A 21,948-nucleotide genomic window follows, 5' to 3' on the forward strand; every position below is an offset into this window, starting at 1 on the left:
TCATGGGCCCTAACGAAACTTATGGACTCTTTGTAAACGGAAACCACCACACCCTTGAGGCCTGCCATTCATCGTAAGCTGGGAGATTTTAACAAGCGCTAATCTGAAAACAAAACTCCCTAACAATTCTATCAGCATACTCGATTGCTGCTACCAGCGGCCTGGTAAAACCTTGGATCATTGTTATACTAACTTCCGCGACGCATATAAGGCCTCCCTGCCCTTCTTTCGGAAAAAGCTGACCACGACTCCATTTTGTTGCTTCCCAGCCTACAAACAGAAACTGAAAACAACAAGCTCCCGCGCTTCAGGTCTGTTCAACGCTGGTCCGACCAATCTGATTCCACGCTTCAAGACTGCTTCAATCACTGTTGGATTGGTTATGTTCCGCATTGCGTCCAACACATATTGTCAACGAATACGCTGATTCGGTGAGCGATTCATCTAGAAAGTGCCATTGACGATGTATCTTCCTCTATACCATCTACTGCATCTTGCCTATGCCGTTCTGTACCATCACTCATTCATATATCTTTATGTACATATTCTTTATCCCTTTACACTTGTGTGTATAAGGTAGTAGTTGTGGAATTGTTAGGTTAGATTACTTGTTGGTTATTACTGCATTGTCGGAACTAGAAGCACAAGCATTTCGCTACACTCGCATTAACATCTGCTAACCATGTGTATGTGACAAATAAAATTTGATTTGATTTGACTGACTGCGCTATAGAAACTAATGTCTCTGGCTCATATATGGCTGGTTTAAGAAAGTTTCCTCATGTTTTCTGGAAAGTAAGCTCAGTCTTAACATGAGTTGAAACTCCACCGAATCCTGTTGCCTTATTCACCAACTTTTCTCATTGTTGCGTCAAAACAAGGATGAGAGACTCCACAGGTGCGGTGTTACATCCTACCAAAGTGAAGCTTAAATCAGTGGGTACAATGACAAAAACAAAGTCTTCAAAGTTCTCCTGAGCCTGTCTGTGAGCGCTGGAAAGCCCTTGTGGAACACCTCTGGTAGAAGTGTATTCTGAGTCATGTACGCCCTGTGGCTGGAAACCTAAGTACGGATCATGTAAATGTGGTAGGAGTTGGACGCGTCCCTCCGTAATACCCCATCTTTATGCCTGGAGTACGTCTCCAGATTAGAGTAACTCAGTCAGCCCGCTCTGCTCAGCCCCTTTGTCAGTCTCACAGCGCTTCATATCAGCCAGTAAAGTCCCATTGTTGCGGCTGCCATTCCCACCGCCGCGGGGAGTCTCCCCGCTTCTGCTCCAGCATTCCCTGCCTTCCCCTGGACGAAGGGTGGGTGTTACACACACACACACACACACACACACACACACCACCCTCCCTCTCTGGAAACCACACAGGCTTAGACTGACCCCCCACTGTTTTACCACCTAGAGTAATGTGTCTGCATCTCCAAGGAGAGCATCAGTGCTGGGAGCTGGGCATGTCTAATCCCAGCCGGGATCAATAGAAAGGTGCAATAGAGAAGGACATGTATCATCACGCTCTGGATCAGAGAGGAGTCAACCAGGACACAGGGACACCAGGAGTGATGGCTGTCTGTCAGATTTCTGTTTCCATCACTGAGAAGAATAGGGATTTAGACGGAGAGTGGAGTAGACACGAGGAGAGATGCACAACGAGAGAGAGGTGGAGGAGGGGAGAAATACAGAGCGGGGGGGAGGTGTTTATAAATCGAGATGTGCTGTACTCGAAACATGAGATGAGTTTTGGAAGCCATAATGTGGCATGGCTGCTCTCCTCCTCCTCCTCTTCTCCTCTCTCCTCTGATCCAGGATATGGTCTCTCTCGCTCTTTCTCCGTGTTCTGCATGTGTGGACTCTTCCTTCAGTCTCTCTATTTGTCAAGACTCTGCAAATTCAGTTTGCATGTATAGCTACTGCTGGTGAGGACTTAATGTTCAGAGGCCTCTCTCTCGCTCGCTCGCTCGCTCTCTCTCTCGCTCTCTCTCTCGCTCTCTCTCTCGCTCTCTCTCTCGCTCTCTCTCTCGCTCTCTCAGCGCTTTATCATGCAGGGTTGCTCTACCAAGTGGTTCATCAATTACCCACAATCCACTGGCCATTATCGGACCAGCCGCCACACACTGCACATTCCACAGTGGTGTCCTCTCTTCTCATCCCCCCTGTCTCTTTTTTATCCACCCAGAGGGACCCAGTTAACCCCTCCCTCAGTGGAGGAGTAATTATAGCCTGCTGAAAGGTCACACGCTCTAATTGAGTTGTAAATTCCATGGTTGGCGAGGTGATGACATTTCCAGCGTTGTCCCGTGTCACCGGGGCCACCCCTATAGCAGGCCAGAGACACACACGGAGGAACGGAGAGCAGTGACTACTGGTTGACTGACAAGGCTGCTATGCTTTTTTTAAGTGATCTCTGTTTAGGATGTATGGCTGAGCAGCTTAGCAACATGGCCCTGTCTAGWGTGTGGTGTGCAAATTAGTGCAAAAGTGAGTTGTTTAAAGCCTATCGAGTACATTTTTGCTGTCCTCTCTCCATCTGTGATCAGGTTTCTCTGCTCTGTCTCTGTGTTCTGATTTGTCTGTTCGGAGAAAGACACTTCAGGCATTTGTGCTAATATTTTACACGTTCCTTCCCATCTTCTCCAGAAAATTCTGCAACTTCTACCAGAACGAATCTACAGTCGATGGCAGTTCCACAGTATAGGTATGTACCAATGAATCAGCTGTTTCTAAGTTGGTACTCACTCTACCCTCCTTGAATAGGCCTACAGTGGTAATATTTGCATTCTTCCGCATGGGTACATTAGTCAAAGGTCTGTCCCCTCCTGTGTTACTACAACCACCGAAATAAACCACGGAAGCATAGATTATCGGCACAACCACGCTTTAACAGTTTGTGTGAGAAGAAAATAATTAGTCGCGGAAGGAGAGGTAAATGAAAAATGCAAATGAGAGCTTCATTTGAAATGCAAATTGGTAATTGAATTATGCGTCGCTCGGTTTCATCCTCGCAAGCAGCGATAACCTCAATTATAATCTTCTGTTTGTCAGCCGTTTCCCTAAAGCGATGAGGCAGAGATCGTCGCCGCGGATCAACCCCTGGGGCTTATTGCTCCCACTATGGAGGCTCATCTTCCCTCGGKAGTCCCCAAACACGCTCCCTAGTCCACAAAACACCAGCTAAAAACTGTCCCTCCTTCCCTAGCCTCATCCTTAAGGAGTCACCTCACCTAGACAACTGTTGCCTATCATTGACCCTGCTGCCCAAAGTAGGTAGAGGACAAAACTCCTTAGCAACACGGACAAGGAACGTCGTAAGCTGTATGGAAAGACAGGGCCCAGTGATGTCTTTTTAGGGTCCCCTCCACTAGAGAAACAAGCATTTACAGACCGTCACCTGGTGGAAAATGTATCTCGGTCTCTCCTTATGTCTCATTTCCAATCTCTTGGAGCCTAGGAGTTGGGATTGGAAGCAATTTATTCTTTTTTTTTTCAACGCATTGATTTAACCTGATGAGTGGAGAAGCAGGCATTTAGCAATCAGAGCAATGTCTCATTTGATTACCGCAGACCTGATTGGCTTCATAACTGCACGCCAGGCAATTGATGTTCATTTTCATCAGGAGAATGAGCAGCCTTCCCTCCCTGACTGGTTTATCACCACCCCCAAGGTCAATATTTACTGATGGAACAGACCGACGTGCTTGTCTCTGTGTTAAGTGTAACTATGTGCAGAGAGTAGTGTGTTGTATCTCTAGTACACATCAGGTGGAAGGCATATCTCTTTTGTTGGTGTCAGGGTTGTCCTCTGTTCGTCATGCTTTCTCGCTTTCCGTTGCAGGTTCTATTCTGAAAAAGCTTTTGCACACTGGAAACTCGTTCAAGGTGAGACTTGTTTTGCGTTTTCTAACACAAACTTGCACATGTTACTCCCACGTGACTGTGAAGGAGACGGAGCAGTCTGATCCTGTTCCGTGTACAGTAACCTGTCCCCTGTTCTCCTGCATGCAGATCAGATGTGAGGGAATTCGTCTGTTCCTGCTGTGGCTGCAGGCCCTGCAGAATAACTGTGCAGAGGAGCAGTTCCTCATCTTCGCCTGCCTGGTGCCAGGCTTCCCTGCCGTGCCCTCCACCAGAGGACCCTGTACCCTGGATACCATCATCTACAACCCTTTCTCCAACCCGCCTGATGGTGAGACCCCTCAACGTCTCTCACTCACATTTGTTTTACTATTGTTGTCGGGACCAAGCGATTGATTTCCATTCAACATCCTATTTTCCTTAACCCTAACCTTAACCCATAACCCTAACACCTAAGCCTAAAATAGCTTTTTTCCTTGAGGGGACCAGCAAAATGTCCCCAGTTGTCCTGAATTTTCCTTGTTTTACTATCCTTGACTTTTTGTCCCCACAAGGATAGTAAAACCACACACACACGCTCAGCACACCCCAAGGCTCTCCATGCTCCGTCTTCTGGTCCCCTGTCCTTACAGTTGAATGTGTCTCAGTTTGCTGTTCAGACCTGTTTCAGTGCCATCTGGAAGTTGTGCAATTTGAGCTGGGGCAGCTGACTGTGATTGTCTGGGTCCTGGGCAACTACACTGATTATTTCATGAAATGGGCTGCTGGAGTGAGATGAAGGCCGTCCTCACTCCTCATTCCCTCTCTCGCTCTGTTTCTCTCTCTCTGGCTCAACAGCCAAGGTGGTGCCTGAGGAGATTACCCCGCTGGTGCCAGCTGTGCCAGGGGAGAAGCTGGCAGACGACCAGACCTGCTACATCCTCCAAACCCTGCTCAAGTTTATGGTTGTCCAGGTGAGGCTCCTGCTACAATATTGTCCTTCCTAGACAACACTGGATCACTCTGTGGCCTTGGTCGAATACTTTCAAAATGCATAATCTCATCAAATGAGGCCATTCCTTCCTGTAAAAACAAAGTAATGTATCCAGTACCAAGCTTGTATTGGGCCTATTGTCTGGCTGTGTTGTGACTCAGTCTGCCTCTTTGTGTCTGAAAGGCATCCAGTTTAGAGTGGAAGAACAAAGACAACCAGGACACCGGCTTCAGGTTTCTCTTCAGTCTGTTCAAGAAGTACTACCTTCCTCACCTCTTCCCTTCCTTCACCAAGCTCACCAACCTTTACAAGCCGCTTTTAGGTAGGGGTGTGGGTGTGGGTGAGTCTGTGCATGTGGGGTTGTATTCCCTTTTTCCTAAGAGCAGTCTTTTTTTTATACCGTTATGTCACCGTGGGTCAATTTGCAAAAACTCAAGGGCTTACTCCATTTGAGATTCTGAATGTGCAGCTTGACTCTCTAACACACTCCTGGTAGCTTTTTACATTTTTCTTCTTTTTTAAAGTGGCATGCAAATTGGGTATTAGCTACTCTCCTGAGAAGCAGCTTTGGATAAATGTTTTTTTTTTTTTGGAGGGGAAGTGTAATATCATGCTCCTCTATTAAACCAGGCAAGTCAGAAGTTCTAATTTATAATTGCAGCAACAGGCCTTTGCCAAGTCAAAAACTTGACCCAAAAGCTAATTACTACAGTCGATGCACACAGATTCCTGAGGCCAGGCAATTTAGACATCTTGTCATGAACTTGATGTTTTCCTCCATTTCCCCTGTTCTAATGATCTACTCTCTGTCTGAGAGGGAATGTCTWTTTTTAGCTAATTGCCAGTCAATTCAAAGGTATTCAACCCATGTTTAAATGAGGTTTCATGAATTATAGAAATTAAAATCCTTTGAAACATTAACCTGGTCCACGAGGCTGTGGTTCACTGTAATTATCAGGGTTGTTCAGGTCAGTTACTTTGTGGGCTGAATTAAATATTTTCATATAATGGCCAGTAACAGCAAAAAAAAACTGATGTTGACTGAAAGAGCAGCGTATTTAGATCTAGTGTAATTTCCTTATCTTTCTCTAACTCCCACTGTGTCTTTCACCTGCTGTATATATCACCCTTGTTTCCCTCTCTGTGTCTCTGACCCTTCCCTCTCCCTACCTRCCCCAGACCTCCCCCACCACAGACCAAAGCCTCTGTATGTCCCAGTGACCCGTAACAACGAGAGCACGTTCTGTACGAGAGACCAGTACCTGGCTCCCCGTGTGGCCTTCATCACCTGGCTGGTCACCTTCTTCCTGGAGAAGAAGTATGTCAGCACCYCCACCCCCAGCGCCAAGAARGGCACTAACGAGGTCATCCCCAAACTCATCCAGGTAGGTCCGATGTCAAACATGCTAGTAGATACTAGAGGTTGACCAATTATGATTTTTCAACGCCGATACCAATTATTGGAGGACCAAAAATGCCGATACCGATTAATTGGCCGATTTAAAAAAAAAAAAAAAAATTTTTTTTTTATAAACATGTATTTGTATAATTACAATTACAACAATACTGAATGAACGCTTATTTTAACTTAATTTAATAATCAATAAAATCAATGTAGCCTCAAAATAATAATGAAACATGTTCAATTTGGTTTAAATAATGCAAAAACAAAGTGTTGGAGAAGAAAGTAAAAGTGCAGTATGTGCCATGTAAGAAAGCTAACGTTTAAGTTCCTTGCTCAGACATGAGAACATATGAAAGCTGGTAGTTCCTTTTAACATGAGTCTTCATATTCCCAGGTAAGAAGTTTTAGGTTGTAGTTATTATAGGACTATTCTCTCTATACGATTTGTATTTCATATACCTTTGACTATTGGATGTTCTTATAGGCACTTTAGTATTGCCAGTGTAACAGTATAGCTTCCGTCCCTCCTCGCTCTTACCTGGGCTCGAACCAGGAACACATCGACAACAGCACGCCTCGAAGCAGCGTTACCCATGCAGAGCAAGGGAATAACTACTCCAAGTCTCAGAGCGAGTGACGTTTGAAACGCTATTAGCGCGCACCCCGCAACTAGCTAGCCATTTCACATCGGTTACACCAGCCTATCTCGGAGTTGATAGGCTTGAAGCACACGCAAGAGCTTCTGGCAAAACGCGGAAAGTGCTGTTTGAATGAATGCTTACGAGCCTGCTGGTGCCTACCATCGCTCAGTCAGACTGCTCATCAAATCATAGACTTAATATAACATAATAACACACAGAAATACGAGCCATAGGTCATTAATATGTGAATCCGGAAACTATCATCTCGAAAACAAGACATTTATTATTTCAGTGAAATACGGAACCGTTCCGTATTTTATCTAACGGGTGCATCCATAAGTCTAAATATTCCTGTTACATTGCACAACCTTCAATGTTATGTCATAATTACGTAAAATTCTGGCAAATTATTTCGCAACGAGCCAGGCTGCCCAAACTGTTGCATATACCCTGACTCTGCGTGCAATGAACGCAAGAGAAGTGACACAATTTCACCTGGTTAATATTGCCTGCTAAACTGGATTTTTTTAGCTAAATATGCAGGTTAAAATATATACTTCTGTGTATTGATTTTAAGAAAGGCATTGATGTTTATTGTTAGGTACCTTTTTTGCGAATGTGCACCGCATCGATTATATGCAACGCAGGACACGTAGATAAACTAGTAATATCATCAACCATGTGTAGTTAACTAGTGATATGATTGATTGATTGTTTTTTATAAGATAAGTTTAATGCTAGCTAGCAACTTACCTTGGCTTTTACTGCATTCGGTAACAGGCAGGCTCCTCGTGGAGTGCAATGAGAGGCAGGTGGTTAGAGCGTTGGACTAGTTAACCGTAAGGTTGCAAGATGAATCCCCAAGCTGACAAGGTAAAAATCTGTCGTTCTGCCCCTGAACAAGGCAGTTAACCCACCGTTCCTAGGCCGTCATTGAAAATAAGAATGTTGTTCTTAACTGACTTGCCTAGTTAAATAAAGATTAAAATAAAGGTGTAAAAAAAAAAAACGTCCAAACGGTGTCCAAAAATACCGATTTCCGATTGTTATGAAAACTTGAAATCGGCCCTAATTAATCGGCCATTCCGATTAATCAGTCGACCTCTAGTAGATACCTATAACCTCTAGTAGATACCTATACCTATAGACTTCCAGTCACTGCGCTAACGCTAGTTAGCATTGGCTCGCGAAACTACCTCTAACTTCCTTCATACTGGACGCAGAGACATACAAATGGTATCCACAAGTTCATCTGACTCTAGGGAAGTAGATAAAGTATCCCTTTTAATGCAGGTAGAATTGAATGGTCAATTCCAAGGCGAGGTTTATTTTAATAAATAAATAATGAATAATTTTATTCAACCAACAGTTAATGCTGTGTTTGTCTTGGTCTTTATAATTTATACTGGAACCCAGCCCTATACCCTCTCGCTGGTACCCTGTCCAACCCGCTGCCTGTGCTGTGTGTGTGTTCAGACTGTCACTGCAGGCAGTAGCAGTCAGGAGAAGGATAAAGACCGTGGTGGCGAGGGGGAGCCCAACGGCCCCACAGAGCCAGAGAAGAGCCACTCTAACAGTAGCACGCTGTCTGACCGGCGCCCCAGRGACTCCAGCCTGTGCAGCATCGACGAGGAGCACCGCAGCGTCTACGACATGGTGCACGCCATCCTACTCTCCACACGGGACAACATCAACTTCGTCAACGAGGTCTTTCACCAGGTACAGCCCACAGAGAGATGATGACAAAGTGTTTCCAAGTGACCTCAATGAGAGTATAAACTAGGCTTTTCCTCTGCAGGAGCAGTTTTAGTTGTGAAGCTGATTTCCTTTGGTACCCCACTAGCTTTGGAACATGATGCTGAGTAGGAAACCATCTTATCTGTTGTGTGCTGCCCTCTAGTGCAAAGACACTATCACTACATCAAAGCAATCCTCTTCGCTGGAGCAAATTCAATAATTCAAGTTAATTCAAGTTAAATGTCCTTAACCACCACATCTGCTRCGTGCCATTTAGCAAACACCTTATTAGGATCCTGAAAATACATTTATTCATTATCCAACGCCCATTATCCTATTTTCTCTTGCATTATACTGTGTAATATCTGTCTGTATCTCCAGGCTTTCCTGTTGCCCTCCTGTGAGGCGTCAGCGACCCGGAAGGTGATCAAGGTGTACAGGAAGTGGATCCTGCAGGAGAAGCCAGGCTTCATGACGGAGCCGGAGAAGAGCAGACAGGCCGAGGTGGAGGAGAACCCAGAGCAGCTGCTCATCACTGAGACCGATAGCACACACACACAGGTAATGACAGTGATACACAGACAAACACACACAGGGCGGAAGGTAGCCTAGTGGTTAGAGCGTTGGGCCATTAACGTAAAGGTCGTTAGTTCGAATCCATGAGCCGACAAGGTGAACAATCTGTCAATGTGCCCTTGAGCAAGGCACTTAACCCTAATTGGTCCAAGGATCACCTTTGATAATGGCTGACCCTGGCTGTGACCCCACTCTCTGAAGGTGTTTGCAAAAAACAAATTTCTGCTCATTGGGATATACAAAAAACACCTTCTGCTCATTGGGATATACAAAAAAACACCTTCTGCACATTGGYATATACAAAAAACACCTTCTGCACATTGGGATATACAAAAAAACACATTTCCATTTCACGTGTATAAAACAAATATAAACACTAACCTAATTATTATTACTACACACAGACACACATACAGCACAAGTTAGTGGATGCACAGACTAAAATTAACTCTGAACACTCAATTTCATACTCGCCACGCTGACTGGACGGTCGTGTCCTCCTGCAGGCGTTGGAAAGTCATGGTCACAAGCGCTCGTCCAGTTGGGGCAGAACATACTCCTTCAGCAGTGCCATCAGCCGGGGCTGTCTCACTGAGGAACAGAACAGAGATATCAAGGCTGGCATCCAGCCCACCCTGCAGGTATGTACGTGCAAGCGTGTTTTGTCTTTTGAAACGTTGTTGTTGTTGTTGTGCGTGTCCAGATGTATCTCGTAAACCCCTGACCGTAGTTTTATCTCCTTGCTCTACCCCCCCAGGTGTTCCTGACCAACTCGGCCAACGTGTTTCTGCTGGAGCCGTGCCAGGACGTGGCCAAACTACTGGACAACCAGGTGGAGGTGTGCAAAGGGGTGCTGAGCATCTACCGCCACGTGATCATGGAGCACGCCATGAACACACAGACATGGTACGTCAGTCAGCACCTCATCAACGTACATACTGATATACACTAAACATTATCAATAAAACGTCACAATAGCATTCCGTTTGGCTGCTGGGGCCCCCGGTGGGGGGCAAGGAGATCCCCATCTACACTAAATCCATTGACCACGACGTGCTGTTTTCAAGAATAATTACAACTATTTGGTTGTAATATCTCCTCTTGAAGAGCCTAGTCAAAACTACACATTTCTGATTATTCCACATTTAGCTCTATCATCAGAGTTATATAGCAATTATATAGTAAACATCAATTGATCATGTATTTTCAGATGCGTGAGGGTAGCCAGATCCGTTTGTAGCTCGCTAGCAGAAGAAATGTGTCATTTAGCTTTATCAGAGATTAGGCTTTTGGAAAGAGCTTGACATCGTCCTGGTAAAGTTGTCCGTCGGACTACTGTCATCACCCTAAATCAAACAATATTTAGATATAGTCATCTAGTTTATCCCCTGAAAGTTAGCTTGATTGACGTGGTCTGTTATTAGCTAGCTAGCCAATTTGACGTGGTCCGTCAATCAATGTAGCCTATCATGTTTGTCAGCAGCAATCGTGACTAAACACTATTTAAAAACAATGTTGAAAAAGGAATAATGTTAGGCCTACCAAGCGAAGTTAGCTATGTCGGTTGGAGAAAAAGTACATACTTCTACATAGCGGTCTACTTACCGCTATGTTAAGCCAACTGTACAAAGTTTCTACCGGTAGCTGGTGCTTGACAGGCAGATCCCACAAAGGATGGGACAATTAACCTAAACCACTCACACTTGTCAGGTATAGCTCACTTTTTATTTTACGGCACTCAAATATCCAATTAATGGTGGCCAATATTTTGAGATATCTTGAGGCTACCCTCCAGGTTTTTCACAATTTCTAAACAGGTTTTTAGGAATTTTTGCTAATTTCTTAAAAATAACTGACCCTTTACAGACCCTTTACTCAGTACTTTGTTGAAGCACCTTTGGGAGCGATTACAGCCTCGTGTCTTCTTGGGTATGACGCTACAAGCTTAACACCTGTATTTGGGGAGTTTCTCCCATTCTTCTCTGCAGATCCTCTCAAGCTCTGTCAGGTTGGCTGGGGAGCACCACTGCACAGCTATTATCAGGTCTCTCCAGAGATGTTAGATCGTGTTCAAGGTCGGGGTCTGGCTGGGCCACTCAAGGACATTCAGAGACTTGTCCTGAAGCCACTCCTGCGTTGTCTTGACTGTGTGCTTAGGGTTGTTGTCCTGTTGGAAGATGAACCTGTGACGACACAGTCTGAGGTCCTAAGCGCTCTGGAGCAGGTTTTCATCAAGCATCTCTGTACTTGGCTCCGTTCATCTTTCCCTCGATCCTGACTAGTCTCCCAGTCCCTGCTGCTGAAAAACATCCCCACAGCATGATGCTGCCACCACCATGCTTCACCGTAGGGATGTTGCCAGGTTTCCTCAAGACATGACGCTTGGCATTCAGGCCAAAGAGTTCAATCTTGGTGTCATCAGACCAGAGAACCTTGTTTCTCATGGTCTGAGTCCTTTAGGTGCCTTTTGGCAAACTCCAAGGGGCTGTCATGTGCCTTTTACTGAGGAATGGCTTCTGTCTGACCACTCTACCATAAAGGCCTGTTTGGTGGAGTGCTGCAGAGATGGTTGTCCTTCTCGAAGATTGTTACATCTCCTCAGAGAAACTTTGGAGCCATGTCAGAGTGACCATCGGGTTTTTGGTCACCTCCCTGACCAAGGCGCTTCTCCCCCGATTGCTCAGTTTGGCCGGGCGGCCAGCTCTAGGAAGTGTGTTGGTGGTTCCAAACTTCTTCCATTTAAGAATGATGGAGGCCACTGTGTTCTTGGGGATCTTCAACTTCGACCAATTACTACGACCTCATGACTTGGTTTTTGCTCTGACATGCACTGTCAACTGTGGGACCTTTTTATATAGACAGGTGTGTGCRTTTCCAAATCATGTCCAATCAATTGAATTTWGCACAGGTGGACTCCAATCAAGTTGTAGAAACATCTCAAGGATGATCAATGGAAACAGGATGCACCTGAGCTCAATTTCGAGTCTCATAGCAAAAGGTCTGAATACTTATGTAAATAAGGTATTTCTGTTTTTTATTTGTATAAATTTGCTAAAAATTCGAAGCACCTGTTTTCACTTTGTCATTATGGGCTATTGTGTGTAGATAGATGAGGAATAAAAAATAATTTTATAAATTTTAGAGTCTGTAATGTAACAAAATGTGGAAAAAGGGGTCTGAATACTTTCCGAATGCACTGTATATACTGTTTGTGTACACCCACTGGTTTAAATAGGAAAACAAATTCTAAACCATGCGGTTGCTTTTACCTGAAGGACAGACCTGGACAATTCCACTGTGTTATATGATCATCTACTGATACACAATGATGGACTAATTATATCTTCTGGTGTGTGTCTGGTGTGTGTAGGGAGCAGATGCTACAGGTGCTGCTGAGGATCACTGAGTCGGTGATGAAGAGGCCTCAGGAGAACCAAAGAAAAGACATCTTTGCTGAGAGCCTGGCTGCCATCCTTTTCCGGGTCAGTCAGCCTGGGGATCATATAGCCTCTCTTACTGTTACAGAGTTGTTCTGATACCTCTGTTAGAGGAAGTCCAGCTAAGCTCCTGGAAATGGTTGTTGCCCATGATGTTAATATAATGTGGAAACAATGTTACAGCTCTAATGGCTTGTTAGTGTTTTGATTACAAGCCAATAAGAACCAGCTGCCTGCCTATGGTGATTAATGAGATGTTCTGTTTCGTCCTCCTGTCTTTGTGCCCCTGTACATCCTCCCCCAGACGATCATCGTGGCGTGGGTACGGGCCAACCTGTGTGTGTTCATCTCTCGGGAGCTGTGGGACGAGCTGCTGTCTGTGCTGTCGTCTCTGACAGGCTGGGAGGAGCTGGTGACCGAGTGGGCCAGCATCATGGATTCTCTGACCGCGGTCCTGGCCCGCTCCGTTTACGGACTGGACATGAGCAACCTGCCCCTGGACAAACTCAGCGAACAGAAGGAGAAGAAACAGAGGGGACGGGGTGAGGAGGCAGGGGAGAGAGAGGGGGGTGGAGGCAGGGCTCTAAAGTGCAACCCTTTTGGTCGCGAATGCTCCTTAATATTTTAATATGGGAGCACCATTGCGCCTAGAAAACAAATCTGCCATATAACAATTATTATAATGGTTAGGCGTAGCTGTATTGCTGTTTAGGAGTTCCCTAGAGGAAACGCACAGATTCGTGACCGTGGTGTTTGCAGAGAAAGCCACTTGTCTCTAGCCCAAACCATTCCAAAGTTGTGATCCATATCACCGCCTCTAGGTTTTTTTCTCTTCTATCGCGCATTGGCGCCGCAGCGGGATGCATTTCCATTGGCGGTCCGTATTTTTTACATCCATAAACCACGTCGTGGGACGTGCTAAAACGATTCTAAAACAGCTTGTTCAATTATGTTACCTCATTATCTAGCTAGCTAACAACCTGGTAACTTTACCATTACATCCAAACATTTAGCGGAACAGAAACAATGGAAAAGGGATAGCTTAGGAAATGTTGCTTTTTAAACCATGTAGAAACCTAATATTCCACAAATTACTTTGTAATTTCAATGACAGGTATTTGTATCAACATTTTAGCTTTTATAATAAACAATTGGCTTTATAGGCTTGTTCATTTCTAGGGCACAACATAAACTCAGCAAAAAAAGAAGGACCCTGTCTTTCAAAGATAATGCGTAAAAATCCAAAAAACTTCACAGATCTTCATTGTAAAGGGTTTAAACACTGTTTCCCATGCTTGTTCAATGAACCATAAACAATTAAATAACATGCACCTGTGGAACGGTCGTTAAGACACTAACAGCTTACAGACGCTAGGGCAATTAGGTCACAGTTTTGAAAACTTAGGACACTAAAGAGGCCTTTCTACTGACTCTCAAAAACACCAAATGAAAGATGCCTAGGGTCCCTCGCTCATCTGCGTGAATGTGCCTTAGGCATGCTGCAAGGAGGCATGAGGACTGCAGATGTGGCCAGGGCAATAAATTGCAATGTCCATACTGGGAGACGCCTAAGACAGCGTTACAGGGAGACAGGAATGGACAGCTGATCGTCCTCGCAGTGGCAGACCACGTGTAACAACACCTGCACAGGATGTACATCCGAACATCACACCTGCGGGACAGGTACAGGATGGCAACATCAACTGCCCGAGTTACACCAGGAACGCACAACTCCATCAGTGCTCACACGGTCCGCAATAGGCTGAGAGAGGCTGGACTGAGGGCTTGTAGGCCTGTTGTAAGGCAGGTTCCTCACCAGACATCACGGCAACAACGTCGCCTATGGCACCAACCCACCATCGCTGGACCAGACAGGACTGGCAAAAGTCCTCTTCACTGATGAGTCGCGGTTTTGTCTCACCAGGGGTGATGGTCGGATTCGCGTTTATGGTCGAAGGAATGAGCGTTACACCGAGGTCTGTATCTAGAGCGGGATCGATTTTGAGGTGGAGGGTCCGTCATGGTCTGGGCAGTGTGTCACAGCACCATTGGACTGAGCTTGTTGTCATTGCAGGCAATCTCAACGCTGTGCGTTACAAGAAGACATCCTCCTCCTTCATGTTGTACCCTTCCTGCAGGCTCATCCTGACATGACCCTCCAGCATGCCAATGCCACAGCCATACTGTTCGTTCTGTGTGATTTCCTGCAAGACAGGAATGTCATTGTTCTGCCATGGCCAGCGAAGAGCCCGGATCTCAATCCCATTGAGCATGTCTGGGACCTGTTGGATCGGAGGGTGAGGGCTCCCAGAAATGTCTGGGAACTTGCAGGTGCCTTGGTGGAAGAGTGGGGTAACATCTCACAACAAGAACTGGCAAATCTGGTGCAGTCCATAGAGAGGCGATGCACTGCAGTACGTAATGCAGCTGGTGGCACACCAGATACTGACTGTTACTTTTGATTCTGCACCCCCCCCCCTTTTGTTCATGGACACATTTTTCCATTTATGTTAGTCACATGTCTGTGGAACTTGTTCATTTAGTCTCAGTTGTTGAATCTTGTTATGTTCATACAATATTTACACATGTTAAGTTTTGCTGAAAATAAACGCAGTTGACAGTGAGAGGACGTTTCTTTTTTTGTTGAGTTTAGCTAGAATTCATACCGGCCCAATAAAGGCTGTATCTCAATTTGTCTAGTGCTCCTAGATGTTATGTGGTGCTCCTAACTTGTTTAAGTTGGAAGCACCAACGCTACCAACACACTTTTTTAAATTGAGATCCCTGGATGGATGGAGGGATGAAGGGATTGAGGGGGATGATGCTGTGTAAGCCTCAGAGAATAGAGCAACAATGGTCGAAAGATTCAGTTTCTCTTTTTGCTTCTGTATTTATATTATTTGCGTGTGTCTGTCTCTCTRGTCTGTGTCTCAGGGGTGATCCAGGACTCCCAGAAGGCAGCAGCGGTGGCCAGGTCCTTCTCTTTGAGCTGGAGGAACCAGGGAGARCAGCAGGGGGTCCAGGAGCCCATGAGGTTCCGCAGCGCTACCACCTCAGGGGCCCCCGGCGTGGAGAAGGCACGCAACAACGTACGACAGAAAGCCACAGGTGAACATACACACACATGCTACTGTAATGAAGTCATATTTGACAAGTGCCAGATCTCAGAGTCCCTCTATGGCACTACAGTGTAGACCAGACTTTCCATAGACTCYACAGTGAGTGAGTGTATATAAAAGCAGGGCATGTGTACGTTAGCCCAGGTGCTGGTGAAGGGCTCAGCTCTAAGCACAAAGCGACAGCAGATGGTCTCCATTTTTTTGTCAGATGTCATTGGCTAAAGTCAACATGTTTCTGTGTCAGTTCTCTGGCTCACACACACTCCCCTGGTGACATGTTGGAGATGAACATTGTTACTTCATTGTTCAGATAAAGTGAACAACATCCACTTGACTGATGGAGACGTCTCAGTCTAATGATCAGTTGAGCTCTCAGGCGATCCAGAGCAGAGATGAGCTGTCTCTAAACTAACTAATCCCTAACGGAAGGGGATGAAAGAGTGACCCGCCTTGCTTGTTTCCTCACCCTCCTCCTTTCTCCTCTCTCTCTCTCGCTCTCGCTCTCTCTCTCGCTCTCTCTCTCGCTCTCTCTCTCGCTCTCTCTCTCGCTCTCTCTCTCTGTCTGTCTCTCTGTCTGTGTGTGTAATGACTGATAGCATCTCTGCTCGCTGAAGAGCTTGTTGAGCCTGGACCAGATGTAGTTGGGCCTGAAGGAGGACTCTTAAATGTGTGTGTGTGCATGCAGACAGACAGAGACCGACATGAAACGCCACCGCCTTAAATTCTTCCTTTTCTCTCGTCTAATTGGATTTCTCCCACATTGATCATCAAACATCCCGATATCCCTCCTCCTTCTCCTTGAGAGAGGGCCCACACATCAATCRGTGGACGTTTTTGATAGTTTCATTAAGAGTGTAATTAATGCTCATTAATATGCATAAAACGGGTAACAGTAGCGGTCTGTAGTGGAGACGATGCTATCTCCAAATGAAAGCGACTAATTAAAGTGTGGTGTAGGCAGAGATTAGAATCCTCTTTCTCTTGCAATGCTCCTCTCTCTTTTATATTAGGTCTGAAGTGCTGTCCACACACACTTCCCCAACGCCTTATCTTTGAAAACTGAAAATYTGTGTAATCTCATTTATGCCAATACGTACTTGGCAATGTTTTTCTGATGAGTATTTCCTGCGACATGGTGTTGAAATTACTGGGAGCTAATAATAAATATGGTCATATTGTCCTGTTGACTGACTACAGATGTATGATCTTAGTTTGAGCCAGGTTGCTACAGCAGGAAAATAGTCCCGCAGTGACAGGAAATGTGGATTATAGTACATTTACATTTTTGTASGGGTTGATKKATTTTTCGTAAGGGAAAATCAAGTCTGAAATTGCAAAGTGGAAATGTACAAACTTCAGAAACCTTTTTAAACCTCAATTACACGACACATTTCAAATGTCCTGCATTGCAGGAAGMTTCTCCTGCAACAGGGTGATCAAATGAATATCCTAGGTCTACTCATTTCAAACCAGTACCTTATTCTTATTATGGAAATAATGTACTGGAATGCAATATGTGCGACACATGAATTGTATCACTGTAAAAACTTGCGCGTCCCAGCCCTTTCCAGCTGCCTTTTGCTTTTCTATTTGTTAGTGTATTTTTAGGAGATAACATTACAAAGTTGTGTGTGGATGGAAATAAGTCGTCTTTACTGTGATGCACTCAAAGCCAGTTGTATTTGTCCTCTTCTGTCATGTGCATAGAGAACGAATTAATCTGGGCTTCAAATAAAATCAACGCGTTGCATAAATGACGTCTCTCAAATGTAGACGGGTTCATAACAAAAAAAAAATGTTTTAGAATATGCAACAACAAATCTGGTAGAGCAGTGTCTTTGTTTAGGTGAAGAGCCCTCAAGTGTCAAATGAACATGAGATCCAGCCTCGGGGTTTAGGCTTTAATATATTCTATTTATCTTCTCTTTACACTGAAGTCTCAGTTATTAGTTCTTAATTTCCTGTCTCAGTAATTTCACTCTGCCTGTTTGTTTCACTCTTAATGCCTTCGGGCTGAAGTTGGAGTCGCACAAAAACAAAACGCTCTTCTTACATGTTTCGAGCAAATTGACATGAATGACAATTCAAGTAACACCTGCAGATCTCCAATTAGGACTCAACCCTTAGTGGATTTTGTCTTCTTTGGTCATATTTTTCTGCACTATTTCTTCCCCTCTTACAATTTTTATGCAAAGTGTTAAATGTATTTGCCAGTGGTGTACTTCTGCCATTCTGCTCTATATGATCTTATTGACTTCTCTCCCCTTCTCTCTTCCTCTTATTTTTCCTCCTTCCCTCTCTTTCTCTCTCTCTCTCTCTCTCTCTATCTCTCTGATGGAAGCTAAGCGAAGCCAGTCTATCAGCAGCTGTGTCCATCTTTACGAGGCTCTGCCCGCTACTAAAAGCGTTCCTATGCTGCTTCACACTGTGAGCTCTTTCTTGCCTGGTCTCTCCTCCTCTTCRGGTAACTCTTGCTCTCACAGGCTTTCAGGTAAAGTGTTTCTGAGAGCTGTCTGTGTGGTGTCCTCCCTCCTTCGCCCTGTCTGTCTCTTCCGTCTGTCTGTCACTACTCTTATCTCCCGTCTCCTATTCTCCTGTCAGTCCCTCACTGTTTTATTAACACTCAGTGAAGTGGAAACGCTTGTTTCTCACGGCTACTTACTGTCGTTTTGGATTGAAAGTAAAAAAGGACAATTGTCTGAGAATTCTATACTAATCTGTTCTAATGGTTATTACTGCATGTTCCTATTCCATCTCACTGTGGCTAAAACAATGGAACCATTTTATCATTTTAAAGGTGCTACACAAGATTTTCTAGAATTTTTGGATTGTAATTTCAGAAAATGTCCATAATATATCTGGCACTAATAGTAGAATGATAGTGTTTCACAGTATTACTTACCCACCAGTGTTGTGATTGGCTAAGATATTCGCCTATTGATTTCTCCCACCGGAGCGTCATCTGTTGTCAAACTGGGAAGGCTGTTTTTGGCTATGTTATCTAAACTTTGGCTGACTTTGGCTATGTTATCTAAAAGTACAGTATGTGTACAACTGCTCGTCAGACATCTCATTACAAAATAATGGGCATTATTGTTGGAGTTGGTCCCCCTTCGCTGCTATAACAGCCTCCACTCTTCTGGGAAGGCTTTCGACTAGATGTTGGAACATTGCTGCGGGGACTTGCTTCCATTCAGCCACAAGAGTGTTAGTGAGGTCGGGCACTGATGTTGGGCGATTAGGCCTGCCTCACAGTCTGCGTTCCAATTAATCCTAAAGGTGTTCGATTGGGTTGAGGTCAGGGCTCTGTGCAGGCCAGTCAAGTTCTTCCACACCGATCTCAACAAACCATTTCTGTATGGACCTTGCTTTGTGCACGGGGGGGCATCATCATGCTGAAACAACAGGAAAGGGCCTTCCTCAAACTGTTGCCACAAAGTTGGAAGCACAGAATCGTCTAGAATGTCATTGTATGATGTAGCGTAAAGATTTCCCTTCACTGGAARTAAGGGGCCTGGCCCAAACCATGAAAAACAGCCCCKGACCACTATTTCTCTTCCACCCAACTTTACAGTTGGCACTATGCATTGGGGCAGGTAGCGTTCGCCTGGCATCCACCAAATCCAGATTTGTCCGTCAGACTGCCAGATGGTGAAGCGGGATTCATCACTCCAAAGAATGCGTTTCCACTGCTCCAGAGTATAATGGCTGCGAGCTTTACACCACTCCAGCCGACACTTGGAATTGCGCATGATGATCTTAGGCTTGTGTGTGGCTACTCGGCCATGGAAACCAGAGGCAGTTTGGAACTCTGTAGTGAGTAATGGAGCACAGGCKAAAAAAAATTACGCGCTTCAGCACTCAGCATCCCGTTCTGTGAGCTTGTGTGACCTACCACTTCGCAGCTGAGTTGTTGTTGCTCCTAGATGTTTTCACTTCTCAATAACAGCTCTTACAGTTGAAGGGGCAGCTCTAGCAGGGCAGACATTTAACAAAATGACTTGCATCCTATAACGGTGCCACGTTGAAAGTCACTGAGCTCTTCAGTAAAGCCATTGTACTGCCAATGTTTGTCTATGGCGATTGCATGGCTGTGTGCTCGATTTTACACACCTGTCAGCAACGGGTGTGGCTGAAATAGCAGAATCCACTAATTTGAAGGGGTGTCCACATACTTTTGTGTGTGTGTGTATATATATATATATATATATATATATATATATATATATATATAGTGTAGCGGAAATAGCTAATTTCCTGGTTGCTAAAATTCTACTGTTCGCTCTATTTCAGTTTTTATGAGAGAAAAACAAAGCACTGAAGAGTGTAGGGAATCATTGTAATATCTAAACTGAAAAAAATATCATTTTTACAGGTGTTTGAAGCTGGTGGACCAAAACCGAAAGTAACTTTCATTTTGGTCCACCAGCTTGAAACGGCTGTAAAAACGATATTTCACAGCGATTTTGATGGTGCAATGATTCCCTACACTATTCAGTGCTTGTTTTCTCAGATAACTTCTTAGGGCTGCAATCCCGTTAACGGGATCGATATGACAACAGCCAGTGAAAAGTGCAGGGCACCAAATTCAAACAACAGAAATCTCATAATTAAAATTCCTCAAGCATACAAGTATTTCACACCATTTTAAAAGTACTCTTCTTGTTAATCCACCACAGTGTCCGATTTTCAAAAAGGCTTTACAGTAAAAGCACCACAAACGATTGTTAGGTCACCGCAAAATCACAGAAAAACACAGCCATTTTTTCCAGCCAAAGACAGGAGTCACAAAAAAGCAGAAATAGAGATAAAATTAATCCTAACCTTTGATGGATCTTCAACAGATGACACTCATAGACTTCATGTTTACACAATACATAGATGCTTTGTTCAATAAAGTTCATATTTATATCCAAAAAAACCTCAGTTTACATTTTGCCATGTTTCAGAAATGCCTCCAAAATATCCAGAGAAATTGCAGAGAGCCACATCAAATAACAGGAAATACTCATCTAAACTTTGATGAACAGATGCATGTTTCTACATAGAATTTAAAGATAAACTCGTTCTTAATGCAACCGCTGTGTCAGATTTCAAAAAAGCTTTACGGCAAAAGCACAATATTCAATAATCTGAGAACAGCGTTCAGCCACTAAAGGAAGCCATACAGTTACCCGCCAAATTGTGGAGTCACAACAAAAGTCATAAATAGCATTATAAATCTTCACTACCTTTGCTGATCTTCGTCGGAATGCACTCCCAGGACTCCCACAAGAAATGTTCGTTTTGTTCGTAATGTCCATCATTTATGTCCAATAGCTACTTTTGTTAGCGTGTTTGGTAAACAAATCCAAAGTCACGAAGCGCGTTCACTAAAAAGCAGACGAAATGTCAAAAATTCCGTAACAGTCAGTAGAAACATGTCAAACGGTGTATTGAATCACATCTTTAGGATGTTTTTAACATAAATCTTCAATAATGTTCCTACCGGAGAATTCCATTGTCTTCAGAAGTGCGATGGAACAGAGCTCCCTCATGTGAACGGCGCATGTCAGCTCATGGACCTTGCCTCTTCCGTTCTCCTTCGGCCCCACTTCACAGTAGAAACATCAGACAAGGTTCTACAGACTGTTGACATCTAGTGGAAGCCGTAGTAAGTGCAAAACTGACCCATATCCCACTGTGTATTCGATAGGCGATGAGTTGAAACCTACAAACCTCAGATTTCCCACTTCCTGGTTTGGATTTTTTTCCTCAGGTTTTTGCATGCCATATGAGTCTGTTATACTCACAGACATCATTCAAAACAGTTTTAGAAACTTCAGAGTGTTTTCTATAAATAACTATAATAATATGCATATATTAGCAACTGGGACTGAGGAGCAGGCAGTTTACTCTGGGCACCTTTTCATCCAAGCTACTCAATACTGCCCCTGCAGCCATAAGAAGATAAACTGAAATTGAGCGAACAGTGTAGAATTTTAGCAACCAGGACATGACAGAGCGATATTCAGTAGATAACACAAACACAAAGTCAGAACKATTTTCCCGGTTTGACAGCAGATGTCGCTCCGTCGGGTGAAATCAATAGCCGAATATCACAGCCAATCACAACACTGGTGGGTAAGAAATACTGTGAAACACTATCATTCCACTATTAGTGCCAGATATATTATAGACYTTTTCCGAAAAATCCTATGTGT

At 44.3% G+C, this 21,948-nt stretch overlaps 1 protein-coding gene across 3 annotated transcripts in view; it reads left to right on the forward strand.

The window, feature by feature from the left end:
* LOC111963169 (Ral GTPase activating protein catalytic subunit alpha 2) overlaps positions 1 to 21,948 on the forward strand; it is a 188,139-nt gene that overhangs the window by 84,614 nt on the left and 81,577 nt on the right. For 2 of the 3 annotated variants that reach the window (XM_070443336.1, XM_023986437.2), the window contains exons 4-17: positions 2,643 to 2,700; positions 3,838 to 3,881; positions 4,008 to 4,188; positions 4,695 to 4,810; positions 5,014 to 5,152; positions 6,010 to 6,215; positions 8,353 to 8,595; positions 8,995 to 9,174; positions 9,696 to 9,830; positions 9,947 to 10,095; positions 12,560 to 12,671; positions 12,931 to 13,168; positions 15,561 to 15,734; positions 18,087 to 18,236. In XM_070443336.1, the coding sequence (XP_070299437.1) occupies positions 2,643 to 2,700; positions 3,838 to 3,881; positions 4,008 to 4,188; positions 4,695 to 4,810; positions 5,014 to 5,152; positions 6,010 to 6,215; positions 8,353 to 8,595; positions 8,995 to 9,174; positions 9,696 to 9,830; positions 9,947 to 10,095; positions 12,560 to 12,671; positions 12,931 to 13,168; positions 15,561 to 15,734; positions 18,087 to 18,236 (2,125 nt within the window). The remainder of the gene's footprint in view (positions 1 to 2,642; positions 2,701 to 3,837; positions 3,882 to 4,007; positions 4,189 to 4,694; positions 4,811 to 5,013; positions 5,153 to 6,009; positions 6,216 to 8,352; positions 8,596 to 8,994; positions 9,175 to 9,695; positions 9,831 to 9,946; positions 10,096 to 12,559; positions 12,672 to 12,930; positions 13,169 to 15,560; positions 15,735 to 18,086; positions 18,237 to 21,948) is intronic. The other variant, XM_070443335.1, reaches the window with a different exon arrangement.

This window comes from Salvelinus sp. IW2-2015, linkage group LG4q.2 (assembly GCF_002910315.2).
Source record: "Salvelinus sp. IW2-2015 linkage group LG4q.2, ASM291031v2, whole genome shotgun sequence".
Classification (NCBI taxonomy): domain Eukaryota; kingdom Metazoa; phylum Chordata; class Actinopteri; order Salmoniformes; family Salmonidae; genus Salvelinus; species Salvelinus sp. IW2-2015.